Source organism: Pyxicephalus adspersus, chromosome 1 (assembly GCF_032062135.1).
Source record: "Pyxicephalus adspersus chromosome 1, UCB_Pads_2.0, whole genome shotgun sequence".
NCBI classification, from domain to species: domain Eukaryota; kingdom Metazoa; phylum Chordata; class Amphibia; order Anura; family Pyxicephalidae; genus Pyxicephalus; species Pyxicephalus adspersus.
In genome coordinates this window covers 141562428-141574620 of record NC_092858.1, presented here as the reverse complement: position 1 = coordinate 141574620, position 12193 = coordinate 141562428, and the positions used below count along the sequence as shown (strand labels likewise).

General features: G+C 36.6%; 1 protein-coding gene across 1 annotated transcript in view; it reads right to left on the bottom strand.

The window, feature by feature from the left end:
• Positions 1 to 12193, bottom strand: part of SLC43A2 (solute carrier family 43 member 2) — a 47657-nt gene that overhangs the window by 22898 nt on the left and 12566 nt on the right. The window contains exons 3-5 of the mRNA XM_072429325.1: positions 2464 to 2686; positions 1861 to 1916; positions 1149 to 1225 (exon numbers count right to left, since the gene is read on the bottom strand). Of these exons, the coding sequence (XP_072285426.1) occupies positions 1149 to 1225; positions 1861 to 1916; positions 2464 to 2686 (356 nt within the window). The remainder of the gene's footprint in view (positions 1 to 1148; positions 1226 to 1860; positions 1917 to 2463; positions 2687 to 12193) is intronic.

The window sequence follows — 12193 nt, the reverse complement described above, 5'->3', positions numbered from 1 at the left end:
TAACTGCTGAACTAGCTTAAAAATTTAATGTTTTGCTGTATTTAAAACAAAGACATACAATAAAACCAGAGCACACATAAAAACTGCTTTAGTAACTCAAACTGTCAGCTATTCAGGGTTTAAATGTGCAGCCTTTCTAACCATGATGATATTATGACAAAAGAGATCATCATGGCCAGTTTAAGCAGAATCAATTGCGATACAAAACACAGAGATTACTATAAAAGCCATAAAATCAAACAAGTAGGGACCAGTACCCTAAAGGGATTTTCATAAGTGCTATATAATGAAACAGCTACTTATAGAAAGAAAAGACTAGATACTGAAAAACAAACAGGGATCATACAGTTGAAGTAACCCATTTTCAGATTAGGGCAATGACACAGAAGACACATTATGGCAGAGTGTGTGTGTGCGTGCATTACCTACTGACATCCCTGGACATTGTTCAGCCTGTAATCGCCACTGCAGCTGATCACACAGTGCAGTAGTCATCCAAGCTAATAGAATCATTAATGCAGACATTAACAGAGGGATTACCACTGATACACTTAGTCTATGATAACCTATCACAGAAGTCTTATGGTTATGTACACACGCCAGATGATTCTTGCTCGACGACGTTCATGAATCTATCAGGACAGATCCATGAAAAACTGATGGGGATCAACCGCTATACAAGTCCCCCCCCTATTAGCATAGAACAGGCTCTGTATGTACAGAACTTGTTTGTTCATCTGTCGTTTCGATTGACAAGCATTGCAGGTGTGTATGCAGCCCTAGCATTTAGGCACAGAATAATTATCTAATTGACCATATATACATATGGTGAATATGGATAAAGGACAGTAGATCTCAAGTTTTGTACACACATCAGATGAATCTTGCCCAAGACAAATGGTCATGCTTGTCTTGGGCAAAAATCTGACAAGAGTACAGTGGTCCCCTGATGCCGTTCATTAATCCAAAAGAGAGCCAGTCATCTGATGTCTATCTAACGTTTTGTGATGTCACCGACTTTGTCATTACTTAAGAAATATATTCACTTGATAATAATGTTACTTTTTAAAACTACTGTTATATATTAGCAGACATTTTTGAAGTGAGGAAGGAAAATGTACTGACTGGGGTGGAAACTTTATACTTACTGTCAGAGAGGTGAAGGTCATACACATTCCACCAAAGCCATTCAGACATAAGGCTACAAAAATCAGCACAGACAGCGCTGTAATAGAAATGAAAAGAGACATGAACCACTACTGCTGAGACCAACCTGTCATAAAAACATTACATTGCAACCTGTATTATAACTATTGTAAACGGGTATTGAAATAAAAAAGAATTCATGATTAGTTTGATGATTAGTTTATTGGCTCATGAAAAAAATTATTTTTCTTTTTTTGGAACAGCATCATCAAGTGCTATATACTCCAGGCTGGGTTAAACAATTGACAGCAATTTCAAAGCTTGATTTATTGGGGGCCTGATTTATAAAAGCTCTTCAATGCTGGAGAGGATACACCATTCATTTGCTATTTCTTAGACCAGATTCCAGGTTAGCTGGGTCACCCAGCTTTTCTGATGAAAGTGTATCCTCTCCAGCTTTGGAGAGCTTTAATAAATCAGGCCCATTCTATATCTTAAATTTAAAGAAGGATAAATGGATAAAAGGTGAAACTGTAGTGCATACATAAAATATAGGTGTACACTATAGCTAATCAGTAATGGGCTGCAGTTGCTGGGTGCACATAACTCCATATGCAGATTATTTTTAGGTAAATTAATTCTTATTTATGAGGGAATTGTGCAATGTTCTAAATCAACCAAGCACTATAAAATTTGATTCAGAGTTTTACTTACAGTTGGGATTACTTGATCCATATGCAATTAGTAGACAAGACACTCCAAAACTGGCACTGAAAAATAAACAATAATAATAAATGTTTTTATATTTAGCACAAAATACAGTGAACCCAAAACTAGTATTTCTTAGGGTAGATGCTGCAAAGTTACAACTGTTTCCTATATATATCTCGGGGACACTGGGGGTGACATCCTACCATACAGTTTTATCACAGACCTATTCACCAGCTGTGACACTTTATAGCAGGGTGTACTCTTCTCCAGAATTGCAGTGGGAGAGATAAGAACATCCACTAATCCAAGATGGAATGAAAATAGAACTATGAACTGAACTGAGCTTCCATAAAAATAGAGATATAAAAAGCCCAAAGAATTCACTTGAAATTGAAATACACTGTGGTTAACTTGACTTAAAAAAAAATTATAGCAAAGCAAAAATTAAAGTGTTGCACTTAATAATTAAGTAGATGCTTTTATTTTTTTATTCAAATTAGAAAAAAAATCAACTCAAATATAAGAGGCTTTCATGGGCAAAAAAGTAACTTGTTAATATGCACAAAATCTATTATGTGAGAAGACCATAAATAAAAGATGACGTACCTTCCACTTAGCCTCAGCTTACGTGGACCATACTTGTCCATGATGATTCCCAAAGGAAGAGAGATGGCGCTAAGCAAGAAAGATCCTACTGTAAAAGCCAGATTTAACATTTCATCTTGCTCTTTACACACCAGCCACCCATTTATTTCTATGATTTGTTCTTTGTCTGTGTCATTTCCATGAAAAGTGCTGCCGTTTGTGGAGTTGTCAAATGTTGTATTGTCTATAAAGGAAAAAAACAGAAAGTCAGATCTGTGTCAACACACAGCTACCAAGTCTTAGTCTGAAACATACTAAGATGTTTTATTCTATATACATGGACAACTGAATTCAGACATGTTTAAATCTGTATTTTGTCATGTGAAAATGACAAAAAAGGGAAACACCAAGTATGACTATGATAAAGGGTGGCAATGCACTAAACAACAAAGGCTGGGTTTCAAACTAGATTACCGCAAGTATATTAGAATAAAATATTGTTTTGTTGCATGTATTGTTACTTGAATCTTGAAGTGATTCGTGTATTTTTTTAAACTGTGTAAAATTCCAGCATAAAACTAAAGACCAGCTGCTGCTCTCCTTGCACAGGGTGACTGGTCTTACATGATCCCAGCACAGATACAATGCCACTATTACTTTTACAAGGTACTTTTATGGTTTGTGAAGAAATTTGGTACTCAGAGGGCTATGCTGTAATTACATTTTTTAGTTCAGCTTTAAAATAAAAGTTCAACTTCCCCTCAGCTAAGCATCAAAATATTTTCCAAGATTTTGCTAAATGTATCTGATAATTTAGCAACTGCACGTAAATCCTAGAACATATGAACATGACTTGCTATGCATTACAAGATAAGATCAACCACATTCCTCTTCACACTGAAATGTTACTGCTTTAACTCTTAATTATTAACTTTTCTTTTCTGAAACATGTTTGTTCATTATTTTCCTGATTTCCCACCACTGAAGAATTGGATGGAAATCTTGCCAAGAGGGACACAGGCAGCAATAACTGAAGGATTTGGCAGGAGTTTCAGTTTCATTTACAAACAAAGTACAACATAAAATCTAAACATTCATGTCTTACATATTCCAGGACAAATATTTATCCTTCGAGTGGCCTCTATTTCCTAAAGTGCACTGGCTTACAAATAGCTGGGTATTGCCAGGCACATATTTGTTTACTTCAGAATTTCAGAATTTTAAAGAATGTTCTGTCTGCCTCATTGAACTTTCTTTTACTTATGTAACCAGATGTTGAGTCAGTTTTGTATATAACAATTTTCCTAGCAAGGCCACAATATTGAAACCCCCACTCCTTCTTATAAGTATATCTGTGAAATTATATTAGGAAAAAAAGGCAGGGGAATAAACCTTATTGGGGTTATTATTCACAATTTCTCCACCTTCAGACCTTTAAATTATTCCCAATTTCTGCTACTTCAGATCAGCCAGTTTACACCTGTTTAAATCTTAGATCAGCCTTAGTTCCTGCAACTTCAGATCCTAGAGCAGCCTAATTTCAGCACATTCAGATCTCAGATCAGTCCTTATTCTGATACATAGGCATTTTTGCATTCATATCTGACTTAGTAATTGGTTCCACTAGAAGGAAGAAGATAGTAGGACAACAGGCTTCTTCATGTAACCACACAGTAAAAAAAAAAAAAGGCTGACAGCTTATATCAGTGATATCAGGTGTCTCTTTCTACAACACCATGGAAGTTGGTTGGCCTAAGGAGCAGCTCAGGCTTTGTAAATACTGCAGAATAAGCGGTCAATTTCCGCCAATAGCGTAAACAGCCTCTCCACCTGCAGCTTCCTATTCCTACCTTTATTCAACTAGGTTTAAAATATTATGAGCTTTATTTCACTTTATTTATGCTATGCTTTATTTAGGGCAGTAAATTGACATAATACTTAATGTGCCATACAACATATTAAAAGCACTTAATTTTTGATTGGTATTATTATTAAGGTATTTATATGCAGTTTGAATGCAACAGTTTGGCTCACACAGGTGTTGAAGGCAAATGTGTACCTCTGTGATAAGTCCAGACATTTTTTACAAGCTCTCACTGCGGAGGGGAAAACCAATGGCGTATTCATTACTAGCAATGTTTTTAACAGTATCATCAATGTTACCATCATAGGCAGTGGATACTTGACAGGTGTAGAGAAGGTGCACTGAGTGCTTCTATTTAAGTACCCACAAAAAATAATTTTGAAAGAAAACAAAGTTTGTGTGTCATAGATCCCTACAGAAAACAGATGGTCAGTCTACATTATAATTACTACAACAGATGCTAGGCAATACAGCCTTGGACGTACCATGGGCTAGTGCTCTTTTTTCAACCCTGAAAGTTTTTTAGTTTTTGGCATACATTTAGTAATCCAGTCATTAATTAATACACTGTAAAAAGCAATATAAATATTTACATTTTACTTTTATGAAAAGTGGTTGTCATACCAAGCACAGTTGTCCTAATCTTGGATAGCAATATGACTCCTGTTGGGTTTTTCTTTCTATCCAGGGCTCCATTAAGGGATCTGACCCCAATTCCCATCCTTCTAACAGAATGGATATACAATACAGGAAGTATTGAGAAATCTACACTGACAGATATAAAAATGTAAATGTATAAAAAAAATCTAACAGTGGTTTTAGCCTTCCCCACCTTTTTCATTATGTGTAGAATTAAATGTAACATTATGTTTACTTGAAGCTTGTGAGGGCCCATTAACATTTCCGTGTCAATATGACAACATTTTTATTTCTTGGTAACAGCATAAAACAAGTTATAACAGTTAAAAAATTATATTAAAAATTCTATAGGGATAAAGAACATGTATTAGGTAAACAAATAAATGTTGGACAATGCATTTACTTCCAAATATAGTGTAATTACCACCATAGCACATTTGTGTTAATAATTATCCACGGTAAACATGCAGCTAGATGGAGATGATACATGTAGTGTCTTAGTTTCTCCCATCCCCCTGTAGCTGTATTTCTAAGTCATAGTAAAACAAGGATAAGGTAACAGGAAACAGATATGGGTGAAAGGTTAGTCAGATAGGCCCAGGAGACATTCAGCCTATGCATTAGAGGCATAGACATTGCAATGTGGAGGTGGCATTGGCTTTCTCTTCTACTTCAGACAAAGCCTACACCCTGTAGACAGCGGGAACAAAGCATCGGGTATTTACTTATCGGTAAACAAGTGACTGTTTTAGCTCTGAAATGGAACAGGCTGTTAACCAGTGTCCTCAGCACTTTTTAAGAACTTTGGCTAAGGTCCCAAAACAAAAGGTTTATTTGTGAAACAGGACATCATAGCTGATATTCACATGAACCCTTAGGAAGAGAAGTTATGAAAGTTTAATAACTCTGATTACTAGCAGCAGACCCCAGTTCCCAGCTTTGTTTTTTTAACTAAATTTATAAAATGTATATATTGAAATTGTAATTTTTCCCTTCTCATCCCATACTGTGCAACTACTCCACCTTACACTCAGGCAAAAGTTCCAGAAGTTAAAAAGGGTAACAAAAAAAAACCTAAGGTAAATAAAATATCTTTACATTAGAATATAATTTAGCACTTTGAACCATATGACCACAAAGATGCTTGGCAATGGAAATTTTGGATTAAATATGGCCTGTGTGTGTATCAATGAAATAAAAAATCCTATTTCCAAGCTTCAACAAACACACCTACACATACTAGCATGAGCACACATGAAGGTATTACAAGCAGTACTCATCAGTATAAATTCCTGTTCAGTATATGCAGAGATTGACCTAGAGTAAATCAATGCCAAATAGCACATTACGGGACAACACAACTTGGCACAAATGCACTGGCATAGAAGTTACGTGTGATGCAATATAAGGCATGGCTTAGACATTGCTGTCCAGGTGGAAAGAGATCAATTATGTTCTTGTGCCAGTAATTGTTTACTGTTAGCAGTGATATATTATTTTTTTTATACTTGTGGACAAGCTGAACTATGAGACTGAATAGGACATGCTGTCCAGTAAACATTTTCAAAACAGGTAAAGTCTTAACAACAGTGCTTACACTACATTAGGGTGAAATTCTAAATCATTTCTTGAACTGGTTACACTATTCAAATCTCAGCAATATCCAGTATGTAGCTTCTTTATACTTTAAAAGCAAGTTATATTGCTCTGCACCAGAGTCTTATATCTCCTTCATACCATCATCATATGGTTTAGGCTAGCCTTTCTCTACCTTTTTAACATGGGGGAACCTTTAAAATAACATTCAGATATTCAGGGTATTTCCCTGCTATAATTACTATGCCCAAGGCTCACAGTATATTAACATGGTGCTCAGTTGAAAGAATGCCTCTTATTGCTGGCCAGTGAGAATGCCACCCTTACAGGTAGCCGAAAAGATCACTGGTGTCACTTAGTCAGACCTGGGAGACACAAATTTCTCAGTGCTCATGGAACCCCGAGCAACCTCTGGAGGAACCCTGGATGAGAAACACGGGTGCAGAAACAGACACTTTCTGCATCTATGATTTTCATTTTTCCCTCCTTCCTTCTTTTTCTTATTTCTTTCTTCTTCTTCTTCTTTTCCCTTCCTTCCTTCCTTTCTTAACACAGCCTAGTAAAGATGAATACCTTAACCTAGAGACAGAATTAAACTTTACTGGTGTTAAAAAAAAATTCTATTACTTACATATCTATCAATATGTAAGTTGGCACATAACAAGGAAATTCCCGAGATTAAGGTGTTACAAAAATCTAAGGGCTATACTGGTGAATAAATCTCTGGTATTTAACTATTTGTTCACAGTCACCTTATTGCACACTTAAACCAATATAATTCCAATTAGATAACTGTCAGCAAAAACATAGACAGCCACTTGGATGACAACTTGATTATTAAAAGCCCAGTTAAGTATGGGGTCCAGTTCAGCAGTCGCCAACCGGTGGTGGCCAGTTCGCCCCCCCGCGGGGTCCTTCCCCTGACCCTGCTGGGGGGCACACAGCCCAGAGCCATAGACCTTTCTCCCCCAATGGATCGCAGGCTCAGGGCGGTGGGCTGGTTGTGTCTCTGTGGCTCATGACGTCACTATGGGGAAAGTTTCTTCCCCTTTGAGTGACATCCGGCTGCCCACCCATGCGTGGTCCGAAGCTGGTAAATTTAGTGTTCCTGGGTCTGAAAAGGTTGGTGACCACTGCTCCAGTTGGATATCTGGTCTGAATAACTAACTACTGCTGGCTGTCACCTGTAAGAAATAGATTTATTTGCCTATTAAGGACCTGGGCTGAACATAAATTTGTTATAAAGAAAATCATCTGTAGTCGGATTTTTTTAGAAGTATGCTAGTTCTGAAGCAGGTAAATAAACATATCTATTAAGGAAATAGTTGCTTTTATGAGAACCTAATCACAGAAGTTCTTTCATTCAAGTCTACCTATTTTGGTATTTTTGGGCATCACAGACAAATTGTGAGCTGGTATTATGTATTTAATTTAAAATGCAGCATTATGTTAACACTAAATCAGTACTGTGATCACCACAGGGGTTATGCTTTACTCGAAATGCACTTTTGTTCTACCTTTAAATAGTTATCATGGAGACTGATCACAATCATAAGAACAAGAATGCTGACTACGCTATAGGCAACTCTGGACCTGTTTAAAACGTGATTTAGTTTTCAGACCACATGAATATCTATCATGAATGAAACTTTAATAACAAATAGCATGTGTGTAAGGATTCTTATAAATAAATGGCCATTCTTTAAAAAAACAAGGTAACAGCTCTTAAAGACTGAAGTATTAGCAAGTAGTGTACATTCAAGAGACTGAGCCCCATGCCTAATAACACTGTTTAGAAAGATAAACTTTTCCAAATAGCTCTTGTTTGGTTAAAGCAAAATAAATTGTGATGGCAGAAAATTCCAAACTCATGTGCACACATAATAGCTTTTTTCTGATGTGATTATCATCATCAGGTTAATTTGTAACCACAGTTAGTTTTACAACTGTGTAAAGGAATATTTTAAAATTTGACCTTCCCTATAGGAACAGAAAACTACTACAGCATAAAAAGTGAAGATGTAGTAGACGCATAGGAAGGCTTTTTTTTATATGATCCACTGCAACAAACTGCAAACACTTTATGTTCAGTGTAACACAATGGTCACTACAGCAAATTCCTAAATAACGGTAAGTTGTGAACCAACAGGCCTAATATATGTTTCTGGAAGTGATTTGTGTTAGGAACTAGTTTACACTTTAGGTGTGTGTTCACACTGTTTAAGGTATGCTAGGCATTTCACCTTACAAAAAGTGTGGGGAAATATCTTGTCTGCCTTTTAAAATAAATTCTTTTCATCTATTCATTATTATTATTATTGTTATATTGGGCTGACATAAAACATGCAATGGACTGAAAAAAAACCAACGCTAAAGAATATGAGGCCTCAATTTCAATGCCAATAAATAAAAACAGTGCTCTACAAAAACAGATTTCAAATGAATCCAGACTGAATTCTCCCTACCTTAACTTATTTTTAATTCTGTGAAATCCTAAAAGTAGTTCTGTGTTTATAGGTAAGGTATTAGGAATGCAGAAGGTGATTTACAGGGCTCAGAACAGTAGATACCAGCATGAGAAGCTCAAATAATATTGACTTTGTTTTGGATGAAACAGGCAGGAAGCCACCTGCAGTGCAAGTCCCTAACACACATTGCCAAAAAATAGCAGACTTGAGTAGTAGAGCTTCTCTGTCTGCAAGACCAAGGTGCTGGAAACTTGTATGCTTGCAGTCAATAATAATCAGTTCCCCATGTTCACTTCTGTTGGTGGTTCACTGTGTATTAAGCAGCAGCTGTTTGAATATAACCTCTCAAACTTTAGGATAATCTCTCACTGGCACAATTATCTGTACATTCATTAGTTAGATAAAATAACACGTCTGTCCAGTTATCAGTGCGCAGATACATTATTACTCGCTGGGTGGGGTCTGGTAGTATAACAATCTTCAGTTTTTAGGCATGGAGAAAATGCCCAGCAGGACCAGGCCAAGGAAGAGGTAACTGTTGCTTTTGGCACTATGGTAGGAATGGCACAGATAGAGAGGAAGCCTAAAAAACATTCCTAAAATGAGCCTATAACTTCTAACCCTAAAAACTAATTCTAATCTTATTCATTTTTCTAACATTTCACTTGACCCTTAAATGAGTACTTTACTTTTACCTCCCACAAAAAAAAAATGTAACCCTAGCTCCTAAAACCAAACTAAAACCTCTAACTTCTGACTTTAATCCCTAAATCATTTATACACGGGTAGCCCCTAAACAAAATCCCCATATTATCTATGCAAAAAGAATACAAAAGCAGACTTGTGGCACTAAAAGCAATCAATACAAACATAAAAAAAAGCCTTCATAGTATTGAATTAACCATATTGCCCCTATACTGTTTTTACTAAAATGGCTATATTTAAAATGGGATAAGCCTTAATATACCAACTTCTGTAAATGCAAAATTCTTAGACTAGCTGTATGTAAAATCCTTTTCATGATTTGAAGAATATTATATCTAGCTACCTAAAACAGTGTTAACTGTATAGGTTTGCCTGTTTTTACAGTTAAGGGTCATTAGATCTGGATTATGTGAGAGCACATGTTACGTGTAAAGTATTCTGGATTTTTCAAGTCTTATTTTTCATCAAGGTCTCATAGGTACAAATTCCACAAACGGGGCACACCTTGAAAGGTCCTTAACCTCAATACTCTCATTAAGAATTGTGAACGTTGTCACAAAGGCATTACATTATTTTACAAGCTTTATTAAATAAAAGCTTGGATTTCTGCCTGATAGAATCACAGTCAGTAGTTAACATTCTTTAAAGGAATAATAGTTATGGTTTGCACATTTTTTTAATTTACTGGGCTTTGTAAAATTGCAAGCTAAATATTGAGTCCTAGAAAGAGGTACCCTCACACCTGTGGATCCAACATAAAAAGATGAATGCTTCCTAATACCACCCGCCATCAAAACTAAGTAAAAAAAAATTGAAATAACCCTAGCTGGTATAACTGTGGCCATGCTAAGCTCAAGTTTATGGCTGACATAAACTATTGAATCCCTGTTGCCGTTGGTTTGAAAATTTGCTGAGGCCAAAGTGTGCTTTATGTATGTTATCAGGAACAATCAGAAATGGTTATTGTTCTTAAGCAGTTTTTTAAATGTACCTTTTGCCTGCAATTCCTCCTAAAATATTAGTGCACTCTCTGGTAGTGAGTATGTCTAGGTACTCCTGTGCCTACAACCGCATAGCTGTATATCTGTAGTGTAAGGGCTACACTGCAGCCAAAATCTTACCAGATTTGTAGTGTTACTTATTTAGTGTAAATATTGTGCTGCTTAATGTTCTCTTTGCTAAAATGCTATAAACCCTTTCCAAGCTGGCCACCCCTTATACAAAGACACAGTTAGGAAAGAGGCATAGTAATTCATGGAAAGGCATAGTAATGGAAAAAGATTGGCTACATGGAGACCATGGACAATACTAGTGACTGGCCCTTTGTCCTCCGTCTGTCCTGAAACTATAGGTTAACTACTATGGTGGATGAGTTCTTAGTTGGAATATAGTATTCCCAGTAGGGATCTGCTTCAGATATCATAAGTCAGGGGTGTCAAACTCTGGCCCAGGGGCCAAATCTGGCCTCCAGCTTCCTTTTTTGCCCCCAAAGGAATCCTAAATATGAACTGCAGCTGGCCCGCCGCTGCATTGGAATAGAGCCGCTACTACAATTCCCAGCTCCCGCATTGGACTGTTCTATAGACGCAAATAATGCCAGGAATTTTAGTAGCAGCGCTATTTCAATGAAGGAGTTTCAGCACCACAAAAGTCTGCATCTGGCATTTCCAGCACTCCCCCTCAGCTGTACTCTTCCTTGCCACTCCAAGGCATGGACTTGAATGGTTGGATTTTCATAGAAGAATATTGTTATTATTATTGTTAGCCTGTGAAAAAGGGTTACCATTGAAATTAACCTCAGAAGGCTACAAATAGAGAAAGAGATTGAATGTGAAGCAAAACCTCTTTGCTTCCATATGAAAAAGGGTTTATATCTATTTATACCTAATGAGAAGAAAAAATGTCCTCAATTTTTGGAAAAAATTTTAAGGTTGGCCCATGACTTTGTCTAGGTTTTTATTTTGGCCCTCTGTGTATTTGAGTTTGACACCCCTGCTGTAGGTGGTATACTCACTATAGAGTTTCCAGTATTTCTACACTATCTACTGTATGTAAGACAGCATAGTTCAACCAGTGCTTTGTCATGATGTACTAATTAGATTAGCACTCTGTAATTAGAGGTAATGTATACTAGTTACGACTGCAGTATGCTTCCATAATCCATTTTTATCACCAGAATTCATTTGTGTCTGTGACAAATGTCACTAGTACAAACAGAAATGTGAATCTCCCCAACAGGAGCACAGGAAGCAAACATAACATGACAGAGTCCAACCCTCCTACTATGTCCCAAACAAACAAATAGACATTTATCTTAAGTGCAGGACTAATGTTAAAATTCAGTTGTCTAGAAACAAAGAAGTCCTTAACAGAACCCATCAACTGTTGTGCCAATCCCTGTGGATGTTGTACCCGAATTCCATTAAGACCCACTGTCTATTGAATGTCTTTCAAAGCAAACAGTTACCACTGTTTCCAT